Source organism: Lepisosteus oculatus, chromosome 1, assembly GCF_040954835.1.
Source record: "Lepisosteus oculatus isolate fLepOcu1 chromosome 1, fLepOcu1.hap2, whole genome shotgun sequence".
In the NCBI taxonomy this organism is placed as follows: domain Eukaryota; kingdom Metazoa; phylum Chordata; class Actinopteri; order Semionotiformes; family Lepisosteidae; genus Lepisosteus; species Lepisosteus oculatus.
The window spans coordinates 76,746,025-76,771,035 of NC_090696.1; the positions used below are offsets into that span (position 1 = coordinate 76,746,025).

General features: G+C 41.7%; 2 protein-coding genes across 7 annotated transcripts; one reads left to right on the forward strand and one right to left on the reverse strand.

Moving 5' to 3' along the window:
- Positions 1–594: 594 nt before the first annotated feature.
- vps37a (VPS37A subunit of ESCRT-I) lies at positions 595–9,329 on the reverse strand. Its single transcript, XM_006630114.3, has 12 exons — positions 8,732–9,329; positions 8,035–8,109; positions 7,688–7,805; positions 6,841–6,941; positions 5,372–5,579; positions 4,235–4,305; positions 3,754–3,881; positions 3,600–3,658; positions 2,975–3,043; positions 2,121–2,264; positions 1,769–1,871; positions 595–901 (listed from the first exon to the last, which is right to left on the reverse strand). The coding sequence occupies exons 1-11, from the start codon at positions 8,839–8,841 to the stop codon at positions 1,791–1,793; spliced, it is 1,164 nt and encodes a 387-aa protein (XP_006630177.1). The 5' UTR covers positions 8,842–9,329; the 3' UTR covers positions 595–901; positions 1,769–1,790.
- Positions 9,330–9,363: 34 nt separating this feature from the next.
- Positions 9,364–23,854, forward strand: cnot7 (CCR4-NOT transcription complex, subunit 7). 6 transcript variants are annotated; one of them, XM_069193436.1, is made up of 7 exons: positions 9,368–10,418; positions 10,846–11,055; positions 16,295–16,488; positions 19,163–19,324; positions 20,140–20,284; positions 21,625–21,735; positions 22,294–23,854. In XM_069193436.1, the coding sequence occupies exons 2-7, from the start codon at positions 10,939–10,941 to the stop codon at positions 22,423–22,425; spliced, it is 861 nt and encodes a 286-aa protein (XP_069049537.1). In that variant the 5' UTR covers positions 9,368–10,418; positions 10,846–10,938; the 3' UTR covers positions 22,426–23,854. The 6 variants fall into 6 exon arrangements, with proteins under 6 accessions (XP_015201218.1, XP_069049537.1, XP_015201217.1 ...); XM_015345731.2 differs by having other exon boundaries at positions 9,368–9,572; XM_006630115.3 differs by having other exon boundaries at positions 9,368–9,517.
- Positions 23,855–25,011: the final 1,157 nt, after the last annotated feature.

Here is a 25,011-nt window from a genome sequence, read left to right on the forward strand (position 1 = left end):
TCATTTGCTCAACTGGAGAAATTTGAAACCTTTTCTTGTTCTTGAAAAGCCAGTGATTTAAAAAGACCTCTACATTCAGCTGGACAGTGGGCTGCTGAAGACTGAAGACTGCAGTCAGACCTTCCTGGTCTAAATGATACTTCATTCTGACACCTCCTTGAGTATGAGTATGTACACTCCACCAGACTGACAACATCCAGCAAGGCCAAATGCCTTATTGTTGCCTCATCAGGTGAAGAAAGTGGGTTGTAACTGAGACTTGCTCCCTCCTCTCTCTTCATCTCCTTTTTCACCCAACTTTGTTTTACAGTCACGTGAGCTGATGCTGATCCTCTTAAAATTGCGGATTTGTAAGGCGGGGAAATTGCAGACCACAAAGATGATCTGCATCAGGTCTTTATACGCACGTGCTCCTCCAGAGATCCCTGGGTCTGTGGGCCGCTTACCACATCTCTCAGCCGTCCAAACAGTTTTCTGCTGTACCTGTAGAATAACTGCTGTAGAGCACGAGCAAAACCATGAGGAAAAGAGTTAACTGGCTCGGCTCCAGCGAGGACTGCTGACATCAACAAAAAGGCCTGCACGAGCAAGAAATGCATGATCTAAAGGTTTATTACTTAACAAATTAAATAACATAAAATACATCTGATTATAATAAAGTCTATTATTAACATTATTTAAATACAGTATTTTTCTTAAGTACAAGGGCAGCAATAACATAGTTCAAGTAAATTTTATGATCTGCAAAATGCTTGACAGTGTGGTTAGTTCAATTTCTTTCTAGTTCTGATACAATTAATAACACAAAACATGGTGCATCTTCAGTTCTGGATTTCTATGAAAACAAGATGTGCTTTTTCATCCTGCTCTGAGCTGTGCTGGTAGTTCAACAAGTCAAGACCTGAAAAAAAAAAAAAAGACATCATGAACTCCTACAGTTGAATACTAGATTAAAACTAGAGTTGTCAATTAATCTCTTCATTGGTCAGTAAAGTATAAAGTCTCCACGTTGAGAATTTAGTAATTATGTAAATTCCTGCTAAAACACACATTAAGTAAAGTATATTCAGCTTGTTATCAGACTCCTTTAGTTTATATATATATGGGTATGTAGTCTAATTCATGGAGTCTACTACAGTAATGTCCAGTGTACATTGTGTATATTTTGCCATTTAAAGCATTGTTAGGCATTAATAAAGTATAATGTAAATTATTAAACAACCACTACCAAAGCGAACACTTTAAAAAGCTTTAACTGTATTTGCATAGTGTTCCTCACTACTGTTAAAACCGATCTCTCAATATCTTCAGATCCTGCATAAATTGTCACTTTCATCATTTTCTACACTTTTAAAATAAGTAAAAGATTTTTTTTTGCTACCTAGCAGAATTCTCCTTTTACTGTAACGTCAAACCATATTGAAGAATTATTCTACAGTACACGCATCCTGTTGATGGCTTTCCTACATTCCCAGAGTGAAGTTGAATGAGAACACAAAATACAGCGATCAACGCCGAACCCTGCAGACTAACAGACGAGAATTACAAGGAAAGGTAACACTGCACGATTTGAATCTGCCTTATTGTTTTGGGGTTCATAATACATACAAAGTCAAAAGGCACACACAAGCAGTTGAAATGTAGTAGTAGTAGTAGTGCAGTTTAAACCTCAGCACTCCAAGCCTTCCACACAAGGATACAGGAAACAGGTGTGTGACCCTTCAAGTGCCAGAGGGCTTTTGTTTGGTATTTATGATAAGCGGTTTACCTTGAAAAAGAAAAAAAACAGCCTAAAGTGCTGCATGAAACTGTCCGTGGGTGTTTATTGACTGCTGGAGCTTTTCCTCTTTGGCTCTTCTACAGTGACAAAGCTGTGGACCAAAGGAACAAGCTTGAATCAAATAATAGTATACAGACGTAGTCCGACAGAGAGTCTCGGCAAGCCGGACCCCGACTGAGTCCGACTTCTGTTTGCCCCGCAAACTCATTAGCTTTAAAACGAGGCTTAGCCACTTGGTAACCATAAGAAAATTCACTTAAGACTCAAAGTGTCAAACCGTCCATTAAAAACAATGGAACAACTACAGCAAATGGAAAGGGCGTTGTGTCCGGCTACGTACAGTCCGTTTCTCCATGAAGTTGGTGAGGAAGTCGTCAATGTCCGTCTTGCCCTCAAGGAACTCCTCGGCAACGACCTCCGACTCCTCTTCCGCTTGGTGAGCTGCGACTTTCAGCCTGGCCTGCAGGGCGCTCAAGCTGCAGCTCTGCCGACGAGACGGGTGAAGCCCAGCCTTTAAACCGCACAACCACGCCTGGAGCTCCCGGAATCGATCGGGGAGCTTCGTAAACCTTCCCTTCTTTTCCCATACTCTCGCTAAGTTTCAAGTTTATTGTCATTACACTCATATACATGGTATATGGTATAACGAAATGCTATTTAGCTAGCTCTCGGACATAAGTAGTACAAAGAGAAAAAACAACAACAACAACAACAACGACAATACAATTGTGTAGCAAAAGAAAGACAGAGACAACAGGCAGTGTGCAAAAAACAACAACAGACGATGTGCAAAAAAAAAAAAAAACAACAACAGGCAATGTGCAAAACAACAAAAAGGTAACAGGTAAGTTTCCGGACCAACAGAAAGTTACATCTGCTCCACGTGACACATTAATGCGCGTCTGTGTGATCCGATTAAAGAAAAAAACAGGCAACTCCTACTAGCATCATCCTTAGGCGTTACTGGCTTGACTTTTCTCCCACCTCCCAAAAGACAACCACTCATTCCAGGGTCCCTGTCTAGTCCATATAAGAGACCTGCGCACCCCAGCACATTCACGCCTCCCAGCCTTAAGCCCCAAACTGGGCAGGACTTTAATACAGTGCAATGAACAATACGAAGAGCTCCTCAACCCTCCACCAGGAGGGGGTGCTCACACAAGTGCGCACACTGAAATGTCAGAGGATCCTTACCTCGCTCAGTTCATGTTGCCTCTGCATCTTTGTCTCAAAGGCAGATTTCAGCTGGTTCAACAGTTCATACTGAAAACAAGAGGCAAGCAGAAGTCAGCGGACCCAGAGCTCCACACTCTGTGGCACAGAGGTCAGGACTGCAGCTGGGAGGCCATGAGGCACTGCCCTTGTACACTGGAGCATGGTACTTCACTCAGGTCCCTTCAGTAAAACACCCAGTTACAGAAATGAGGACCAATATATTTCTTGGATAAATGGATCTATTTTAGCCTGATAATAAAGTCAAACTGGGAACTGGAAGAAAGTGCTATGACACAGACTAGTATAAATCGGCTTCAGAAACATCTGTCCTGCACTGTTCCTTCCACGTTCAATTTAAACAACATATTTCACCCAGAAGAATCCAGCCTCCAGGACCGCCCTCATTTTGCAAGCAAAGCCACCACACACACAGAAGAGCAACATTAGATCAGTCTCTCTTGCTACATTTCAAGCAGTGAAGCAACAAACCAGCACCCTTTTTCCTCTGGATGTGACAAGTTCCTTCAAACATTTCTACAGAAAAGCAGGTCAATTTACAAAACATCACATGACACAAAACATGATCATTTAGTGGAACACTTACTTTGTACAACATTTCCTGCCTTTTCCCTTCCAACTGTGGCTCCAACTGCAAATTCTTTTCTGTATGAAGAAAACATAAATGGACTCTGAGATCAGAAAGCTCAGCCATGTGCATGCCATCGGCGACATTGCACAGGCTCAGTGATGCTACGTACTTGCCATGTCAATGATATTCTGGACAAGATCGTCCTTGTCTGAAGTGACCTGTTTCAGCTGGGGAAGGCGTATGAAATGCTGCAGCAATAGGTCCTCCTGATCGCTCAGGTCTTTCAGCTGAGCTATGCTACACAGAACAATGGAAAAACAAACAACATTCATTCGAGCTTCAACTGCATTCATTTTGGCCACATCGGTACTCAAATCTGGTATCCTCTTCCATGAAAAAACATATTGCCAACAGATTGATGCCATAACTCTCTCTCTGTAAACTTAACTGGGTGGTTACAAACTACATCTGGAATCATGCAAATCTACAAACCAATAATTAAACTACTTGTATGGAAGCCTAGCAATTATTAAGCTTAATTTTTGCTGTTATTGTTTTTTTTCCATCTCACTAAAGAATTAAAGACTAAGAAAACAACCAACCACTCGAGATGATTCCAAACAAGTTGCAATTCCACACTGAAGATTTACCTCAACTCGGTCAACTCTGGAAATGTTTCAGGAATTTCAGGCATCTTGTAAGTGTGGCCATTCAGTCCTGCCTGAAATGCAGCAAATAATTCCAACAGGAAAAGTGTTTTCACCAACAGCTGGTAAAAACACATTGTCGTAACATCTACGCTCCGGGGGAAAAATAATACCTGCTGCTCTACATTTCAGAAATTTGTGTTCCAATACATAGGGCGCTTAACCAAACCAGCTAAAATCACAGGTGGCAGAGTCTCCAAACAGACAAGGTGACATTGCACTGATCTGACCTGCGCATGAAGGAATGCCTGTGTCCCAGTACATTAACTGCAGGCTCTCCAGAGGTAGATCATAAATTCTCAAGTGCACAGTCTAGGGCCGGGCAAACTTACATCCTGGCCAAACCAGAGACATAACCTTACAAATGCAGTATGGGTCTTTATGTGTGACTTTCAGAGTCAATGTGGCGGGGGAACACAGAGCATGTCACATGTACGGGACGGACAGGGAAGAGAGAAGTGTCACGACTGAGAGGCACGGGCTGCGGTCTAACGTGAGCCCTGCGGGCATCAGCTACGTGCCCCAGCAGCTCCCAGCTGGCAGCCCCACTGGAGCTCAGCAGGAGTGAGCCTGGCCAGCACCTGGATGGGAGACCTCCTGGGAAAGCTAAGGCAGCTGCTAGAAGAGGTATTGGAGGGGCCAGCAGGGGATCGCTCACTCCATGGCCTGTGTGGGTCCAGTACAGTGACGGGCACAATATACTTTAAAAAGGTGCAGTCCTTCAGAAAACTGAGGTCCTGACTCTCTGTGGTCAATAAAAACCCCAGGGCATTTCTCGAAAAGAGTAGGGGTGTTACCCCTGGTGTCTTGGCCAAATTTCCCCCTGGCCTTTACCAGTCATGGCCTCCTAATAATCCCCATCTCTGAACTGGCTTCATCACTCTGCTCTCCTCCCGACAGAGCTGGTGTGTGGGGAGTGGACTGGCACACTCTGGATGCTGTCATATCATCCAGGTGGTGGAGGTGGAGGGGATCCCCATGACCTGTGAAGCTCGTTAAGTGGAGCGTCCAGAAAAGCACTACGTAAGCATCAGGAACTATGAATTAATAATAATAATAATTATAATATTCTTTGCGCACCTGTGAGTCGGCTGTGGGGACGGGCAGGGGCAGGTCGGCGATGAGGCCGTAGGCGGGCGCCGCGGGCCTGGGGGTGCCGAACGCTGGGGGCAGCGCGGGGACAGAGTCCGCGCCCGGCACCCGAGGGGCGTCCTGGGGAGGGAACGCGGGCATGAAGTGAAAGCCCTGGGGAGGGTAGGGCGCCATTCCGGAGGGCTTGTTGTAGAGGCTGGAACGACGGAGAGAAACGAGCGCTGCGTTACGACAGCGGCGCACTGGGAACACCAGCACCTGCGCTGCGGGAGAATGCAGGGGCGGCTCCCAGACACCCTGCACTCCCACCAGCGAGGAACTGGGTCGCCTAGAACTGAACCCGGAACGCAAAAAAGAAACGAACATGGAAACAAAAATCATTTTGCCATAAACTCTTTGTCTTAAAGTGACAAAACTGACCATTTTAATGTGGTGCATTTTAAAAGTGCAGATATACCTGGTTTTTCATATAACTCCTTTGTGCATTCATACATGCTGATTAATATTAATGTTTTTAATCTTTGACACCTTAAAGGGAAGATGAGAACTTTTTTTATTTTTAATTTTCTGAAACACAAGACTAATTTAATCTAATTTAAGATTCACGTCAAAGATATACGATTTCGAAAGGTTATTGACAGATAAATACTTTAATTAAAGACTACAAATATTTTTAAAGATGTAAAGTCTGGATGAATTAATGCAAGTAAAGAAAGTTTTGTGAAAGAAATTACATGTGACCATTAGAGGATGTACAGCCCTATCCACAAACCGTACTGTATGTCAAGAGTCTGCAGACATGCAAGATTACAAATGAAATGTATGCTTTATTCCAGCACAGAGGGAATAAGAAAATATAAACCATAACCAAAAACATTAAAAAATAGCACCTTTTAATCAGCCAACCTGGATAAACTAGCATTTATTCTAACGCCTCCTCCAGAACAACTGCCTGAGCTTCATAGCACACCTCATGGGTAAAAATCCAACTATGAAATAAACCCAGAGCTCTTTAGTCACCATGCAAATGAGATAAGTCTAAGAAACATATAAACAAAATGAACAATTGCTTTTAATAATTTACAGAGGTGCAACTGCATGGAAACAGAGCTGGCAATAGGAAAATATTGTGAACAATATCTGGTCTCTAATAAACAACTCTGCCTGTTTTGACGTTTTTTTGTAAAGTTTATAACCTACTATTCAGCTCTTTACCTGCTTCAGTAATTTTGGAATTTTCAAGGAAAGGTTTTCCTTAAAATGTGTACTGTGCTCAGTCAGTTACAAAACAGCAACACGTTCAAAGCGCAAAGGTAAAATAAGATAAAATAACACCGCACTGATGTCATCCTCAAAGAACCTTCACTCCCTATGTCACTGACAGCACAGCTAGTAACACTTTGACAGCATCATAACAGATCATAAGATTGAAAACTGTTTTTCACTTTATTACTCACAAGGGAAAACTGGCAGAACCAGATGCCAGGGCAGGCGGATTCTTCCAAAACTCATCCAAGAGGCTCTGTATGACTTTACCCAGATCTGAGTGCATTCCAAACTGAGAAAAAAAACAGAAAAATAAAATCAAGCAACGTCCACTTGGAGCTGCTGTATGATCTGTTTTGCCAGGGTTGCTGAGTCCTGAGGTTTCCTTTTCACCAAATCGCTAAATTAAAATCCTGCAACCTGGCAAGTCTGAGTGTTATCAACATCAGCTGTGTGCCTCTTCCATGAAAACCGTAAATCTATTTCTAAACCTAATGGCTATGTACTGGAAAACAAAAGTAGATTATCCGTTAAAAAATATATATATCTTGTAGCGCCCTCGCCCGGTGGTGAGGAGGAAGCGCACCTAGGCACTCAGGGTACCGCGAAGCAGGCTGGGAGTTGTAGCCGGGGGTTAGTCTGGGGGTCAGCAAGATGACCAGCAGCTGACACTGCTTCTGTAAACAGTGTTATATTAGTTTAAGTGTCCTGTGTAGCTTAGTGAGTGTGTAGTCTTCTGTTAACGGGTTACCACCCTAAAGCTGGTCCCCATATATGTGCGTACACACTGTAGTCGATAGAGTTTTTAAAAAGAAAATAAAAGTAGTTTGTTTTTCTATCTTGTCCCCAATTATCCTTTTTACTGCGTGAACTCAAGAAGCCTACAACACATATATACTCCTCATGGCCTTAATATAACAAGCAATAGAACAGACTGATCAAAGCAGACACTCCATATTAAGCCATGCTGTAATCATGTGAAGCAGGGCTCAGCATTCACAGCAGCTCTGATATCGAAGTAATTATCGCTGTACTTACATTGGTTATGAGGGGGCTGGTTATGATTGTGCCATTTTGGCTGTCTACCAGGTGATGCCTCACACAGGGGAAAACACTGACAGTCGGCTTCTCTTGGGGAAACTGGGGTGGAAGCAAACTGCAGAGATACACATTAGCCAACGCTGACGTGGGAAAGACACACAATGACCACAGTTACAGCAAATGAGCTCTTTCTCTGAGGCAATGTTCCCACGAAACGCCATGTTCACAGCTGATATCTCAAGAAAGCTGTGCAGTTCTAGAAGAACCGTTTGCCGAAAGGTACGAACCCACCCCCCCAGACAAATCCCCTGTACAGCCACATCAGAGGTGCCCTGTGTACTTACATGTTAAGGCTGATAGTTGTGTTGTTGACTGTGAAGGGTATTCTGTATTCCACATCTTTCTGGATCTCTGCTAGGCTGTAGGGAGAATTGAATATACCTTCACGTTCAGAAGATAACCAACGGATATTTTAAACATACAGGAAGGCTATTTTAAATGTTAAAAACGGAGATAAAAAAATAACGCAGCGTGTCGTGTTTAGAATTTTGAGGTTTTAACTCATTTTTATTCGGCTGTTTCTCAAGTGCCCCAACCCCTCTTCGAACATTTGTTTTTTCATAATTTCACTTTCACGTGAGAAACGAAAGTCAAAAGATGTCCACGTCAGTCCGCGGCAAATCACAATTCCTTCACCCCTCATTCACCTTTCGACCAGTTACACAGGATCCGTGTAACGACCGGCCTTTCACCATGCAATGGTCTGACTTTGAAGAAGTGCCACTTTTGAGCATTCGGCCGAGCCAGACTACTGAGTTCAGGGAATTTCCATATTAACGTCATACTCATCCCATCGCCCAGTACCGGTAAATGTTTTTTTAGCACCGTCATCAACCGCTTACTGCCCTGAGACATCAGCCGGCATGTAAAGTGCCTTTGTTTTTTAGCTTTGCCTCTTAGGGTCACAAACAGTCCAAGACTTTAATCTGGGGCCAGCAGGAAAAAGACGAGACACGTGTGGGAAAAGATGGAAGTACTTACTTGGAGTGGGCAGCTTTGAGCGACTCGATTTGCCTCTGCCTCTGCTGCTGTAAACTGTTCAGAGGTGGAAGCGGTCCAGATCCCTTGGACAAGGGGAAAATCCAGTTCATCCTCCTTTAATCGGGGCAGGAGCTGAACTCGACGGCTACTTAGTCGCTCAACAGTCGAAACTGGAGATACGGCAGGGACTGCGACGGCAAGCCCCGACAACAACAACAACAAAAAGTCAAACCGCACCGGACTTAAACGCACGTCTTGAGCTTGAACATGTCTAAACGCGAGGATGGTCGCTCAATCTACGTCGCCTGCGAAAGCATGTTTCTCAGTTTCGCACTGTCACCCCAGCGCAAAGCCCACTGAAAACCACATACGCTACAAAAAAACAAAAATTAGGAAGAACACTAGCCCCGAGCTTGCAGGCAGTGCTGCGGTTGTGTTGACTGTGCCATACGTCATCACGTGTTTTCCGCAAGGGCTGTTAAAATATTCGACAACACAGTAGAGACCGGTTTGGCGCCACCTTAAATACGCCCCTCTCTTTTTTTTTATCCGGCGTTGAAATGATTATTTTCTAAAATTAAAAAGAAATAATAAGCCTCAAAACCATTTCGACCCCTCTGCCTCCGGGTGGAAAGGTCAGGACGCGCAAGTTGATGACGTCACGGGTTCGCGTGTGGGGTTGTGATGGGAAGTTCGGAGGTGGAGGCTGTATGTCGTTTTCGGTCTTTCTTAAAATAAAACTGTTAAAAAAAGTTAGATTCCAAGCCCCGGTCCTTTCTAATCAAGGTAATTATTTATTATTGGAAAAATGTAGCTTCCATGTGACTAGATGTGACAAGAGGTAAGTTCAAGTTCAGAATAGCCAATTTGCAACTGCTAACACGAGCCCCGCATCGGGGCGAGTACAACTTATAAGGGCTTTCACAAAGCTCAGAGGAGTCTTTTAACATACATATATCACGTGTAGCTGACTCGTCCCCTTCTTTATTCTATATGTTTCTGTTATGAGCCTGCTCACGTAGAAAAGCCGTTCACGTTGTGGTAGCAGGGATCATGGCGTCATGTCAACAACACTACCAGAGACGTACAGTAGCGATGTTGAGTGTTAGCGATTGCGCGTCGTGTGAGCTTCAAGCCATGTAACTTACAGCGCACATAGACACTGGAAATAAAATTGACGACTGAACATAACTGGGAAGGTGCTTGGGTTCGTGAATTATTAGGTTGCAATAACATCGTGTCTCCATTTGAGCGATTCATTTTTGTAGCTGCAGCTGCAGTTTCTTATTTTTGGGCAGTGCGATACTCTACCCCCCCCCCTCCCACCCCCACATTTATAAAAACTGACAGGCCTGTGAGTGTGATACTTAGGGGAGAACTGTTAAATACTGGGCTTATCTTATTTTTGGAGTCCTTGCCTTCTAAGTTACAGCATGGAAGAAAGCAGCACAAACCGCATCGTTCAGACACTGTTGAGTCACGGTGCAAAATACATTGACATCGTTCATGCGTCTTGAAAAGAGATGGGATTTGGAAGATGGGGACTGATGCTTACCGTTCAGCTTCAGCTATCGTCTGTGGGTAATTCAGTATTAGAGACAGCTCCAGCAGACGTGTGTTTTTTGATTGATCACTACCCAACTGATTATCATCCTTGTCGGCAACTTTACTGAATGATCAGTCCTGTGTAAGTGGACTTTTTCAACAAATCAATTCAAATAGTACATATTTATTAAACATGCTTACAAATAACTGTACCTATAGCCCTAAGTATTTTTTGCTTAATTATATTTTACTTCACCTTTGTACTTTTACATCTTTGGGTTTCAGAGATAGTCTATGCAGGCCTTGTTGATTACTCATAGCTGTTTGTGTGACATTTTCTTTTTCTAAAAACAGAAATCAAAAGAGTAGGATTTGCAGAATTCAGTGGTACCATAGACTACTGATAGGTATTATATAGACTCTGGTCATGAAGATTAACCTTGAGCCAGAGACCAATATTTGTGAGTGCATTTGTTGTCTACAATCATTAATTAAAACTTGTCAAATGAATTATACCTCAAATGTTCTTTCCGGCATTGCAGTACTCATTGCATTTGTTTGAATTTTAGGTCAAATAAAAGGAACAGGACCCAAATTTCTATGAAATTGTCCCTACCAGCAAGTTTTGTTGCGTTCGATGCCTTGCATCTAAAAGTGGCATTATGCCAGCAGCAACTGTAGACCATAGCCAAAGAATCTGTGAGGTGTGGGCTTCCAACCTGGATGAGGAGCTGAAGAGAATCCGCCAAGTGATACGCAAATATAACTACATTGCAATGGTAAGCTGATGAATATTATTGCTGTCTTCAAATTTGTCAGTCCTGCAGTGCTCATTTTCAGAAAGACAAAGCTTTTACCAGTCAGAGAGCAAGGTGGTGATCTGTGCTAGGCAGTGTTCCCAGCATTTCTCCGAAGCTCTATGGCTGGAGAGCAGTGGGGACCAGAAATGACTGTTACATAAAGTATGCATCTGTGAGGCGGTGAAAAGCAGCTAATTAAATGGTTAAAACACAATTTTAAAAAATCTTCTAATTTTCTTAAAAACTACAAGATGAGGTGAGAATAGTGTCATACATTTGTAAATATGTAAGTGGTTTCTGAAGTTTGGAGACCATATTCACAAGATAGGTGGATAACTATACATTTTACAGTATGATCGCTGTGCTGCTCCATCTGGGAAGAATGGTGTAAAGTTTAAATATCTGAGAAGATGGTGAATCCAGACACAACTCCAATAGATGGTAAAACATGCACTTAGTTAAGAATATGTAATATGTAATGGTTTTGAAAAAATGAACCATGTGTGGGGAAAAAAAATAAAATATTTCTACAAAAGTAAATAAATGAGAAATTTCCAAGTGTTGTGATAAAACTGCACATGGCTGTATACACATGTAAGAAACGGCATAAGTAAAAACGGTTTGGTTACTCTGATAGTGAATATTTAGAGTGACATTTTTCTTGCTGATTGAAAGGAGTGAGACTCAAAGCTTCTGTACATCAATATGATGCATTTTAACAATACTTTGCAACAGGGTTTACAAATCCCCAGAGTCCAGAATCCAGCAGGTGCTCTGCGTGTCTGGAAGTTATAAACAGCCCCACACCTGGAAGGTGTGTTAAATCTAATTTAGGCTTAACTAGACCAATTTGTACCTTCTTCACAGCCTTAAACGTTTTTAAGAGATTGAAAACCCTCTGGATTCTGGACCCTGAGGAGCAGAGATGGCAAACCCTGCTTAATAGCAAGGGTATCTTTGTGTTTCATATTGTCATGGGAATATTGAGTGCAGAGTTTCCACAGAAGGCAGCATCACAATCTGATTCTGCCCTACAGTGCAGGTAAGGACTGTTTAATGTACCATGTACGAGAGGACATTGTTACTGTTGATAGACCTCTCCTATGTGTTATTGATGACTCCATCAGGCTTCACTGAGTTAAACACCAATTGAGATATTCTTTCCGGGAGAATTACAGTCCTTCTTTTTAGTCTTTTTCAAATGCTTGGAATATCCGATGGACACTACCCCCCTTGGGATTGTTCACGGTACACAGCCTGCCTGAATCTGAGACACCGTCTCGTTGGTGAAACCTTCCATTGAGTCTGTTCTGTGTTTAGTGGACACACTTTTCTAATCGGAAAGCCGTTGAAAATCACTTAAACTCATTTGCTTACATCAAATAGCTAATTTGACACTTGGTGCACAATACAGTACACAGTAGTATTCAGTGCTATTCAGACGTATGATTTGAAACATAATGTAAACCTAGCTTTTCTTCGAGTGATTTACACAAACACAAACTAAACACTGTAAATTGTTTAAGTACTAGTTAATGCTTTGATTATTACTTTTTAAAGTTCTGTTTAAATTAACTTGTTATTTTATATGTTTCAAAGTATTTTTGTAAAATTATATTTTCTCTGCAAACCTTAATTTTTAAACCAGTGTTGTAATATCAGTATAGGAGACCCATAACCAGTGGAATTGTATTCCAAGTGGCCAGAGCCACGATATTTGTTAAGTTTAAATAAACCATTATGTCTGAAGTAAGAGGATTGCCTGAAGTTCCATTAATCAAAATAGATTAGAAAATTGTAGATAACACCAGAAGGCTTTGGTATAGAATTGATTTTCCTGTGCAGTCGGTCACATGAGATAAACTCTGAGAAGCAGTGTATGGTGTACTGTATTACATAAAGAATCAAAGTCTATGGGTCACACAGCAGCCAAATCTTTTAAAAAAGTGTGCAGGCAAATTGTAATTCTAGTGATTTTCTACAGCAAATATTTCCCCTTGAATCTTTTTTAATTGCACTTTAAAGCTAATTTGCTTAAAACCTTTAATAATGTGAAGATTAACAAATATTACTTTGATAGAACACAGTATAGATTGAAACAAATAAGAAGCAGATAAAACATAGAATAGATAGAAATAGGTGAGAAGCAGAGTCATGTTTAACAGTGCATGTAGGTTTTCATTTTAGTCAGATAATTCCACGTCCGTACAGTCTTTGTGCAGTGTAGTCCATAAGTATTTGGACAGACATATAATTTTTGTTTTGGCTCTGTGCTCTAGCACATTGGATTTGAAATGAAACAATGACTATGAGGTTAAAGTGCAGAATGTCAGCTTTAATTCGAGGGTATTTCCGTCTATATTGGGTGAACCTTATAGGAATCACAGCCCTTTTTATATATAGTCCCCCCATTTCAGGGGACCAAAAGTAATTGGACACATTAACGTAATCTTAAATAAAATTGCCATGTTTAGTACTTGGTTGCAAATCCTTTGCAATTGATGACTTCCTGGAGTCTGCATCCCATAGACATCACCAGACTGACATCTTTCCTGCTGATGCTCTGCCAGGCCTGTAATTCAGCCATTTTCAGTTTTGGGGGCTTTATGCTTTCTTTGTCTTCAGTAAGTGAAATGCTTGCTCAGTGGGGTTCAGTTCAGGTGATTGACTTGGCCAGTCAAGAACATTCCACTTTTTGGCCCTATAAAACTCCATAGTTGCTTTGGTGTATGTTTGGGGTCATTGTCCTGCTGCAAGGTGAAGCGCCGTCCAGTGAGGTTTGAAGCATTTGGTTGTATCTGACCAGATAAGATGCTTCTCTACGCTTCAGAATTCATCCTGCTGCTGCCGTCTGCAGTCACATCATCAAGAAAGACAAGTGAGCCAGGTCCACTGGCAGCCACACATGTCCAATCCAGGACACTACCTCCACCATGTTTCACAGATGAGGCGGTATGCTTTGGATCCTGAGCAGTTCCATTTTCTCTCCATACTTTTCTCTTTCCATCACTCTGGTACAGGTTCATCTTCGTCTCATCTGTCCATAAGGCTTTGTCCCAAAACTTGTGGCTTTTTTATGTACTTTTTGGCAAACTGGCCTTTCTTACGAGTGGTTTGCATCCTGTGGTGAACCCTCTGAGGTTATGCTGGTGTACTCTTTATGGTAGTCTTTGGCACATCTATGCCTGCATCCTGGAGGGTGTTCCTGATCTGTTCAACGGTCGAAAAGGGGTTTTTCTTCACGATTGAAAGTCTTCTTCGGTCATCCACTACTGTGGTCTTCCGTGGTCTGCCAGGTTGTTTGCTATTTTTAAGCTCACCAGTGCATTCTTGCTTCTTAACAATGTACCAAACAGTTGATTTTGACACACCTAATATTTTGGCTATGTCTCTGATTGATTTATTATCATTTTTCTGCCTCATGATGGCCCGCTTTACTGGCACTGACATGTCTTTGGTCCTCATGTTGAGAGACAACAGCAACAGACTCCAGATGCAAATGCACATCTAGAATCAACACAAGACCTTTTGTTAGCTCTCTCGTGCATGAACTAACGATGCAGTGACACACAGCTGGCCAAGAAACAACTGAGCAGCCAATTATCCGATTACTTTTGGTCCCCTGAAATGGGGGGGCTATGTATAAAAAGGGCTGTGATTCCTATAAGGTTCACTTAATATAGACGTAAATACCCTCGAATTAAAGCTGACATTCTGCACTTTAACCTCATAGCCATTGTTTCATTTCAAATCCCATGTGCTGGAGTACAGAGCCAAAACAGCAAAAATTATGTCACTGTCCAAATACTGACGGACTGCACTGTACATATGTTATAGGTAAGAACGTGAATTTGGGGATTTCACAAGATCCCTGAATATATAAACAGGATTTTCACAGTTTTTGCAGTAAGATTCACAGCATCTGCCATATAAAGGGCTCCTCAGCTTGCACCCCTTTCAGTCTCATCCGTTGCAGTACTTTGGTATGAGCAGATCCTTAATTGCTGTATTGATCCTGATGATTGTCAATTTAATGATGAAACTGGTTGAAGGACAACTGTGTGGTAGATTGGAGTGGCTGCAGCTGAGAAGCCAGCATATAAAGGTTTTGAGAATAAACTGATTTATTCCTGTGACTAGAATATATATTCTATATATATTAAAATCTCAAGTATTTTGTCTCGTGGTTCCTGTATAAACACTCACAAAACTTATAATTGCTATACTTGAATGTAGAGTATTGAAAGGACAGTCATTTGACTATTAATGATGATGATGTGTAACCAGCACGCTCTTCTGTTATGTGAAGTTTCAGTCTCAAGTCAATATTGTTGTAAGGGAAAGGAAGTTACAGAAAATTAAGTGAAATCCTGAGGGGAAACTAAGAAAAATTAGAGAAGTTATGTATTAAGAGCTTTTTCTTTTTAGATTAAAAAATAAAGTTGTATTTAGAATATCTACAGGATGTTGAGCATTGAATCTTTAGTGCATAAGAAGGTACATTAATAAAACGCTTACACTGGGTGAGTCAGTAGGGGAAGGTTCCGATTTTAAAATTGGAGGGAGAACTCCTGGAGCAACCTGGAAACGGAAAGTTGGATCCATGAGGAATAAACACCAACAGGAGTATTTCCAGTGTGGGAACTACATCAAAATAAAAGTTACCCATTAGTTTAAACACTTGTATTAGGACTGCAGTTGTCTGCAATTGTATGAATGTAAGAGACAAAGCAAGTCAGTGAGTGACTTTTTCTGTAATGTTGTGTTGTTAATTCCTTGCAATGTGCTAACAGCAGCATTGTGAACTGCACTGCCAACATTAGCTGGGTTTATACTGTACGCTGTAACAGAACTACCCGTCTTTCCTGTTGGAATCGAGGTTAATGAAATGGGATCTGCTCGTTTCCTCAGAATGTGTGAACGAGCCTTACTCTTATTTCTTGCGGTAATTACTTTTTAACCAAAAGAGCAGAACGGGGTTTGGCTGAAATGTTGTGGACTGGGGAGACAGACCCCCCCATTCTTCAGAATGTGTTACACAGCAAGCTGTGACCCAGTGGCACTGCAGCACATCATTGTCGGTTTTAAGATTTCTTTTGCGTGCGAAAATAAGGTGAATGCGTCTGCACACAAGTAGCAGTGCATAAAAATGTTGTTTTTTGTCATTTTCATGAGACATGAGTTACATGGAGATGTGCTGTTTTTCATTGTTTTGTAGGACACAGAGTTTCCAGGCGTAGTGGCGAGGCCGATCGGAGAATTCAGAAGCAATGCAGACTACCAGTACCAGCTACTGCGGTGTAATGTAGATTTGTTAAAGATCATCCAGCTAGGCCTGACTTTCATGAATGAGCAAGGCGAATACCCACCAGGAACATCGACATGGCAGTTCAATTTTAAGTTTAACCTTACGTAAGCGCACAAACGTTCTTTCACCTTTGCAATGTTAGTTGTGAAGACTGCTACTTTTAAGGCTTAATAGTTCTGTTTTTTTCAGTTAATATGATTATTCAAACTGGTGGTACAATTTTGTGTTTTTCTTTTGCTTGTTTATTTATTTATTTTTGGTGGGGAGAGAGGTTGAATAGTTACCTGGATTCACTGTTACAGATTAAATCTGGCTAAAATCCTGATTTTGGGCCACTTTGAAGGATGATGTATGGAAATGCTGTTAGTTGTTCCTTTGTAATTACAACTGTAACAGGTATTTAACACGTTTAAATTATTTTGGCTAGCCCAGAGTTTTTACTGTATCAACTGGGGCACAAGTGCTAGGAGAAAAGGAAGTGCATGGGTTGAGAAATCTCAACGTTTTATTACTTTTTATGTTCTTCCAGATAGTGTGTCTGATTCACCAGAGCTCTTTGAGCTTATTAACCTATTCTTTATTGATATTAGAGATTTATTGTTATAACTAGGAGGTCTATTGAAGCCACTTCAAATCACATTTATGGTTTTGTGAAAAGATGCTGCACATACAGCAATATCACAAGTCTTTCTGATTGAAACCCTTTGTGAATAATTGTTTCATTAAGGGGAATTTATGCCCACTCAGATGAGGATAGCGAACTCTCAGAGGTTAGAAATGTATTTATATTACTTATGAATTGTACTTTTGGATTAATGAATGAGTCTATCCTATATGTGAGAGCTGAATATTTCATTTCAAGTGGGCACATAACATTAGGCATATTCTGTATAGTTGTTGAGTTCTGAGTTAATTCTTTTTTTTTTTTTGAGAACTAGCAAGTTCCAGTTTGTGCCTTAATGATCTTAATACTGAAAGTCGCTTCAGCAACTCAAAATGGCTGATGCAATTTTGTGTGTTCGTCAGCAGTTTAGGAATTAATGAATAGTATAATTTCACTGAAAGGTGTAGTAATAGGTTCAGGTGTTTCCCCAGATGGGATATCATTTGCCTGTATAGTTATGATATATGAGTATAATTGTTCGAAATGTGTTCAAATAATTCAGCTTTTTTAAGACAGCCTTCAATGAAATGCTTGTGTTCTGTGGGTAATACACAGATTAGTATGTTGTGGTGAGGGATATGTTAAGAAGGCATTTTTAAAAGAGGAAAAAAAACTGCATTTCTTTTTCTAGATTTTTTAATATTCGTCTCAATTTCTTTTTTTAGTTTGAGATGCCCAGTTCCAGCTTATTCCCATTATCCTTTGCGCCCGTAAGAGACTAAAAGCAGGTTGGGGTCTTCTGATGTAAGAACTTAGCCAGGTAATCTCATTGGTGGGAGTTACTGATATTGTTTCTCCCTAGTCGTGTATATATGCACCTCAGCCGGGCTGCGATCTCAGTCCTTTGGGAAATCGGTGGAAACAGATTGATACAGTTTATTTACCACACATTGTTCCTCTCATCTCATCCTCAACTGAAGGCTGTCCCACCATCAGGAGGGTAGGGACAGTTTGTAATCCTAAACCCAGTGGCTTAGTCTTCTCAGACTGTTCTAGCTGTTCCAGTTGTCCTTTACAACCTCGTATTTTAGCCAGCAAGTCTATTTCATAGCTGACGAGTCCAGTCAGTCCAAGTAGGTGTCCCCCTTAGATTTCAAATCACAGCATTTATTAAAGCAAAAGCAAACACTGGCACCCACCTTTGAGTGTTCCTTGGCAGAGTTTTTAAAAATGAGCTAGTGGAAATAAAGTTTTAACTAAACCACGAGGAAGTGAAATTGACCAGTGAGTCTCGTATCCAGTGCCAGAGGTCAGTGTGAGTCTGAGGAGTCCTCACCAGGTGGTTGACCCTCTTCATTCTGAATCAGTGTGAATGCAGTGTTGTCTCCTGAGTACTGCTTCATGTATTACTTGTACTGGTAGTGACCTGGGTCTTGTGTACTTGCCTTTTAAGAATTTCATGCTTAATGCGTAAAACTGTATCCTCCTCAACGTTGTGTATCTCGAGACAGGTAGTTCAGGGTCGGTGTTTCTCCCACACAGAGACGCTTCTGCCTTGGGATGCTGTATTTACGTTACAATTAGGTCAAAGTGGCAAAAGTTGTACTTGCTCATGACTGTGAGCTTGAAACATTTAAACCTGATCTCCTGATGCAGAAATACAAATACTGATGATTGTAAGTTTGTAGCTCTGTCCTTGTAAGGTTTGTGAAGGAGAGGTTTGCAGTGAATATATTTTATATTAAATACCTTGCTTTGTATCATCTTTACTGAAGTAACTTCCTTTTCTCCTAGTATTCAGAGCTGTACTTTATTTTGTCTTCTAATTATTATTAACCACGAGTCTTGTAAAGTCAACTGTATAGTAGCCTGTAGCCTGAACTGAAAAGCAGCCATTCTCTTTATAGGCAGACAGAAGACCGCTTTCTTACCCTGTTGTCCTTTACAGTGTGCCAAAATCAGGATAGTGAGCAATTAGAAGTTTAAAGACTTAAGGTTTAGTTACACCTCTGTCATTTTGTAATTTTACAGAAGCTTAGTGATATCAGACTTAGAAAATGATCACTAAAAGAACTTAACATCTCTGAAAGGCTTAGTGTGAGAACCTGTGTAATTTCTAAAATGTGTGCGTTGTAACAGTCTCAATTGTCCACGCTTTGTTTTTCCTCTGCTAGGGAAGACATGTATGCGCAGGACTCCATAGAACTGTTAACAACATCAGGTATCCAGTTTAAAAAGCATGAAGATGAGGGGATTGAAACGCTGTATTTTGCAGAACTGCTTATGACCTCTGGAGTTGTGTTGTGTGAAGGAGTGAAATGGCTTTCTTTCCACAGGTAAGTTTGTGTAGTGTACTGCTGCACACAGGTTATAGATATTCGTGTTTAACTGAGCTGGGGAACAGAGGCTGTAACAGAACCAGCTTCCAAGTCACTGCAATGTCAGGTCAGCTTAATTGACAGGGCACTCCAGCGTTCTTAAGCTTTAAATTGCTGAAGTTTTTTTTCATTTTTTAACGTTTTTTGTACAGGTCTTTCAGTGCCTTTCTTCTTCATGGCTACAGAGCCCATTATAACTGGAACAGGACAAGAGCGTTTGATCCTGGTCTTATCTAATAAGGCGTCTGACTTGATGTTAAAGCCTCCAAGCATCACGTGTTCTGCAACTGTCAGTTCTAAATTGTGTATTTTTCCACGTTTCTGTACGGGACCTTAAACTGGCATGAGTCTTTCTTTCTTTACAGATTGTGAAAAGAAAGTATTGGTCAAAAATGGGTCAGGATCCAAAAAAGATAGCAATTGACATATGATCGATTTCCATTGTTGCAGGTCTTCTGACCGTTTTGTACTGAAGAATAGTCTGCAAATGCAGTACAATCTGATTACCAAACCTTTGCTACTCAGTTTATGATTCTGGACCTCAACGATCTATCTCATTAAAATGTTTTGTAAGATCAGACTGAACATCGATGGTCTGTATCATGAATGGAGGCTGGTTTTCTTTTTATGATTTATTTACGTGACAATTATTTTTTTCTACGATGCCACAAAAGGAAGATATTTTATATTACTGTGCATTAAGTTTTAGTCCTAATTTATTTTTTATGTCTCCTGACTTTTATGAATTATTTCTTATTTTTTGTTATTTGCAGTGGCTATGACTTTGGATACCTTATCAAAATTTTATCCAATGCCAACCTGCCAGAAGAAGAAGTGGACTTCTTTGAGATTCTCCGTTTGTTTTTTCCAATCATTTATGATGTTAAGTACCTCATGAAGAGCTGCAAAAATCTGAAGGTGATTTTTTAGATTTTTCTAAGCAAATGTTTTAGTCTATGGGTGCATTTCTACCCTTCCACAGTGCACATCCTTAACTGCTAACCTCAGTGCCTCAGACATGATGCACTAATGCACTTTCTGCATGGTTTGCCATGTTTTTCTTTCAGTGCTATATATTAATTGTTCCGGTTGTTATTATTTATTGTGCTTGTAATGTAGCGTCTACATTGAGTGGTGTTGTCTGTTGTACTGCGTATGGCACACGAGATCGGCGCGAATAAGCATTCCAGTGTACATATACATTTGCAATAAAATCCTCTACTCTATGGTGCTCTGCACTTGGAGGGCCCAGAGGATTTCTGGGTTTTGCGTATGTTAAGGCGGGTACAGGGAGCAAACCTCCCGTATATTACAGCTTGCAGTTCAGGGTCTGTCCGGTCGGTGTTGCGCTGCCAGGTGTTGGATTTACGTAGAAGGAGGTAGTTACTCGGATGTTTGGTTTCAACATCAAAGATATTATTTCCCTGTATCCATTGTAAGATCGTGAAGCTCCGGCTTGGTCTCCTCCACGTCATGTTCACATTTCTTGGGGAACATTGTCTGGGGTGATGCTGCAGTGTCACACCACCATCCGCTGCTTCCTGTTTCTGGAGTGCTGCTTTGTGTTGTTTAGCAATCCTTAGCGACTCCTCTGGGTGTGGTTGGTCTGGCCCCGATGAAAAAGAGTTAATACCAGCTGTCGTCATTTAGCTCATTTATTCGGTTGATTCCAGTTTCCAGATTTCTTTATTTGCCATGTACAACAAGTGTATTGGAATGTCCACTCGTTCAGCTTTACCCAGTAGCGTTCTTCTAGTATTCTTTCTTTTCTCTAATATTCTTTTAACCGGTGCAGTCTACGTTTGTACCCTTGTGTACAGCCCGACAGTATCTTCTGCTAGGTCCGCTCAGGCTTCACTATGACACGATGAAGGGGATCATGCCCAAAATGACCATGATACCACAGTCCCGTATTTTCTGGAAGCGGCTTTGTGATGACCGCTTGAAGTGTGTCCTGCGAACAAAGCCATGCAGCGTTCGCGCTTTTGTCGTTTTCTTGAATGACTGATTTTGGCCAGTTACCACACAGAGATGTCAGAGGGGGGCGGTGGGAGAAAGGGAATGCCATCAGAGGAGGACGCAGATTTAAAAGGTTTTACCACAGAGTAGGCGCACACAGTAATTACAGCCAGTTCAGATAATGAGAAAAGATCTGCACAGGATACATTTATATTTCCTCATTTGGGTATTGCATTCACTGCCCCTGGTGGATTCAGCCTGGTGTGGTTACAGTCTCCTGGTCTCTTGGACTCTCGCAGGGAGGCCTGCAGGAAGTAGCTGAACAGCTGGAGCTGGAAAGAATCGGTCCCCAGCACCAGGCTGGTTCGGACTCCCTGCTGACGGGCATGGCCTTCTTCAAAATGCGAGAGGTGAGGGGGAAAAACAGGTCGCGTCTTCTGGTCTCTTCGGCTGTCACGAAAGTTCAGTTGGAGTGCAGGAAAGTGTGCGTGTGTGCTTGCAAAAGCAGGTTCACGCGTCTGCGTGTTAGCAGCCGGAGCTGTTATTGCTATTAACACACCGAGTGAGAGTAGATGGGCTGAAGTCCCCTGCTGGCGTGAGGTTCGGGAAACAAAGCCATTCGGCTTGATAGTGCAGCTGGATCAGAAGAGGTTTTCTTTTCGGTGGCTCTTAATCTGGGGTTTTCCTGAACTTCTGTCCTAGATGGTCTGATTCAGTCGATAAATCCCAGACACATAGCTCGTACACTCACTCCACCATCACATCTCAGACAGACGGATGTACCAGGAGCCCAGCAGGGTAAATTCCTCATTGACTAAACTGAGACTAAGGGCCTGTATTTTTGCACCTTAGTCCCATATTTAAAACTTTAAAACAGTTTTATAGGTCTCATTTTTTTCACCCTCCTTTCCCACCACACACCTCCCCCCTACCAGCTCTGAAAAGAGTCTCTTTCTTCGCCGTTCCAGATGTTCTTTGAGGATCACATCGACGACGCCAAGTACTGCGGCCACTTGTACGGCCTCGGCTCGGGCTCCTCCTACGTTCAGAACGGCACGGGCAACGCCTACGAGGAAGAGGCCAACAAACAGCAGCCGTGACGCGCCTGCGTCTCGCTCCAGCTCCAGAGCCGCGCGGGACGGTTCCTGGATTTTACACACCCGAGGGGTTCGAACAAGGCCTTCATTCTGTCGCTTGGTGTTCTTTCTTCTGTCAATGTGTGCGATCCTCGAGTCCGCTGGCTTGTGGGGAAATTCAAGAGCTGGCAGCGGAGGAGAGGTTGGTGGTCTTCGGCGCAGCTCTCGTGAGAGACTGTGACGTATTGTCGGGGAAAGGCTTCCTGCAGTGATGGCAACCTCAGAAATTCTTCATTTCAGAAATCTATACCGTAGTAATTTGCACTTTAGAATTTGCTCCAGATGACTAATTTTATATATGTATAAAAATAACAGACATTGGTTATTTCATCCTTGTATAACGAAAATTTAATACAAGGATCTATAGTTTGCCCTGCATTCCACATTAAAACATGTTTGTTAATGTGGAGTAAATGGAGATGTCCTTGAGTTACATTTCCCACTTTCATTTTTTATTTTAAGGTTAAAAAAAAACTCTCAAAGCTGTTTCTTACACAATTCAGCCTTAATACAAAGCTGCATTTTAAATGTCTTTTTTTTTTTTACTTTTTGTGCTATTACATCAGGGTGTTGATTGTTTACCAGCTTCAACACCAAAGATGCCAGCAGTCACTTGGACACTCACTCTTTCTCTTTTAATAAGTAACTTATGAGTGTGGTTCATTTTTGGCACAGTCCATCGTTCAGAGACACGCGCACAAAGACACCGCTGCATATCATCGATGAGGTCAGTCTCACTGATTTTACCCCACACGTTAAGTTGGCACCAGTTTTACTGTTTGAACTCAATTCGGTCACGATGTAAGCTTGTCACAGATAAAATTATAATTGGGCGGCTGTGAAATTCTGTATCATCTGAATTTCTTTCCGTTTTTAAAAAATGTGACATGTAGGTTTGGTAGTGTTTTACTAAAAAAAAAAGCTGATACTTTTACTTGTTAAGGAAACAGTGCTTCTTATCGCAAATCTTAACCAACTCACGCATACCGTTTCCTCGGGATTATTGTTCACCTTTAATGCTGGTTAACCGAAGCACAGAGGTTTGTGCTGTTTTTCTCCCAGTATGGCTTTGCAATATATCTATGTTGCTTAGAAATGCTGATGTGTATCAACAGCATTTGTACAGTCGCTGATAATAGGCTGTTGTTTCATAGTAGCTTAAGGTTGCCTGAAGATGTGAATTGCATGAGTACACTTCATGAATATCCAGAAAAAGTTCATACTGATATGGAGGACCTTGGAAACCATGAGAAATAACATTATTTTTGCTTCTTTTTTTTTTTGTTACTGCCGTGTAAATGATCCCTTTTAAAGAGGAGAAAAACAAATTATGCAAGATAAAAGGGTGTTTGTTTTTAAGGCTTTTGTAAATAAAGGCTTCTGAATTTTCTTACATATGGGAAATGTTTTTTAAGTAGCTTTCCATTGCTTGTATGCTTTTTTACACCTGGAAAGGTCTTAGATTAAAAGACGCGAGGATGTTCATTTCCGCTTTAAGCATCTAGTTTGGGAAATGTTAACCTAGTGCACTTCATTTATGCTCAGATTCCTAAAGATTCATCCGTCATAAAAAAATCTAAATCGTACAGTAATACACATAAAACAGGCATTTCAGTTCTGGGAAGGGGTCCAGATTGTGACCACCAGCATGGCAGTGTGGAGCAGCCTTGAGGATTCTGATCTGGTAACTGGAAGCTTGTGCGTTCAAATCCCAGGTGAGACATTACTTACTGTTGCACCCTTGAGCGAGGTACCTCAACTGAGTTGTTCTATTAAAATACCCCCCCGTATACAAATTTAGTCAGTTATATTATATGGTCCATCATAACATATGATGCGGAGCGGTGGCTCTGGGGCTAAGGATCTGCGCCTGTGACTGGAAGGTTGCCGGTTCAAATCCCGCGGCTGGCAGAGGAATCCTACTCCGTTTTGCCCTGAGCAAGGCCCTTAATCCCAACTGCTCCAGGGGCGCCGTACAATGGCAGACCCTGCGCTCTGACCCCAAGCTTCTCTCCCTGTCTGTGTGTCTGTGTCTCCTTGGAGAAAAAAAAAGCTGGGGTATGCAAAAAGACGAATTCCTAATGCAAGAAATTGTATAGGGCTAATAAAGAAACATTATTATTATTATAACACATGTGCTTTAGACACAAAGCAGCTTATTGAGTCCCTCTCCTGCTCACTGTAGTGTTGAGTGCTGCACTGACACCTGAAGATGTTGGCACAGTAAAGCATACGATGTGCAAGTGTCAATTTCAGATCTCAGTGTGACTTCTCAGTGCTGTCACCAGCTAGCAGTGTGAGCTTTTGGCATGACAGCTCCCCCGTGTTCTTGCTCAGAGGTCTGGTGTTGCAGCTGAAGAGTACTGAGCATGCGTGGAACACAGTCCTTCTTAACCCCACCCCCTCCAAAATTATAACAAGGGAAATAGCATTGTTGCCTTGCGGCGCCGGGGCCCTGGGTTCAATTCTGGATGAAGGAGAGTACAGCGTATGTTAATGTTTCTGCACGTGTTTTCAAGCCATTATCTTTTTAAAGTACAAATAGACCTG